The following is a 1,123-nucleotide window of genomic DNA, read 5'->3' as shown; positions in this document are numbered from 1 at the left end:
CCTTGGCCACGCGACGCTGCACACCAAGACGTAGCCTCTTCGCGTGTGCTATAGCAACCACGAATGACACGGACAGCACCTACTACAGTAGTAGCGGTTTTCAGCAATTAGCGTCCCGCGTGGCGCTCTACAGCCAGGCATCCTCCTTCCCGCCAACACGAGTGCTTTGGTTGTCGGTCCTAGTCGAGCTCACTGCAAACACTAGCATGATGGCGCTTCAAGAGTAGTACTATAGTAGATAGATTCGTCGTGATTAGACAAGCGACTGCGACTCGCCCGCGAGCAGCGCGTGCTTGACCTTGTGCACGAGCTTATCGTACCAAAAGAGGAGGCCAATGCACGCTACCGAGACGACAAAGTTGATCCAAAAGACGGGCTTGAACGACGAAAAGAGCGCCGGCAACAGCGGCATGATGATGCGCGACACGGACGCGGCGGACCCGAGGAGGCCCATCCACGTGCCTTGCTGGCGCGTGCCGAGGATCTTGGAGAAGGCGACGACGCACACTGCGGTCGTGAGCGGACTGCAGATGCTCCAGACGAAGAAGACACCGACCACCATTTGCGTGTACGCCCAGTCGGGGCTCACGTTCCAGAGGAGCACAAAGTTGCCGAGGGCGCCGGCCGCAAAGCCGAGGAGAAGCCAGAGCACGTCACTGATCGCGTTCCGCCAGAGCTCGATCGCACCGTACGAGAAGAGACCGAGGAGGCCGAGGTTGAACTGGAACGTCGACGCCGCCATGATCGCTTGGCTGCTGCTGTGGCCCGTGACTTGAAGGAAGAACGGGACGTTGATCGTCTCAAAGATCGCGAGCATGCCACGCGTGAGCATGTTGAGGAGCATGAAGACAAAGATGCCCCAGTAGATGAGCGACTGCGGCAAGTCGACCGTGTCCTCGTCCAATTCGGTGAGGCGCTGCGACTTGGTGCGCTTCGGGCTCACGTCCGGCGCGTCGCCCGAGCCAATCGACTCGTCAAAGGTGAAGAACATGAGGATCATCGTGATGAGGTTGAGGATCGTAAGGACAAGACCGGGCGCCGTGAGCTCGTCAATCTTGGCGCCAAAGACCGTAAAGTGGGTGCCGGCCATGAGGCCACCGAGGCCCGGCGTGAGCGCGTACCC

At 59.7% G+C, this 1,123-nt stretch overlaps 1 protein-coding gene across 1 annotated transcript; it reads right to left on the bottom strand.

Moving 5' to 3' along the window:
• Positions 1-210: 210 nt before the first annotated feature.
• Positions 211-1,123, bottom strand: SDRG_07289 (hypothetical protein). Its single transcript, XM_008613111.1, has one exon. It carries the CDS (start codon positions 1,088-1,090, stop codon positions 254-256), a length of 837 nt encoding a protein of 278 aa, XP_008611333.1. The 5' UTR covers positions 1,091-1,123; the 3' UTR covers positions 211-253.

The sequence above is a fragment of the Saprolegnia diclina genome (assembly GCF_000281045.1).
Source record: "Saprolegnia diclina VS20 unplaced genomic scaffold supercont1.21, whole genome shotgun sequence".
Taxonomy (NCBI): domain Eukaryota; phylum Oomycota; class Saprolegniomycetes; order Saprolegniales; family Saprolegniaceae; genus Saprolegnia; species Saprolegnia diclina.
This window is presented reverse-complemented; position numbering and strand designations above follow the sequence as displayed.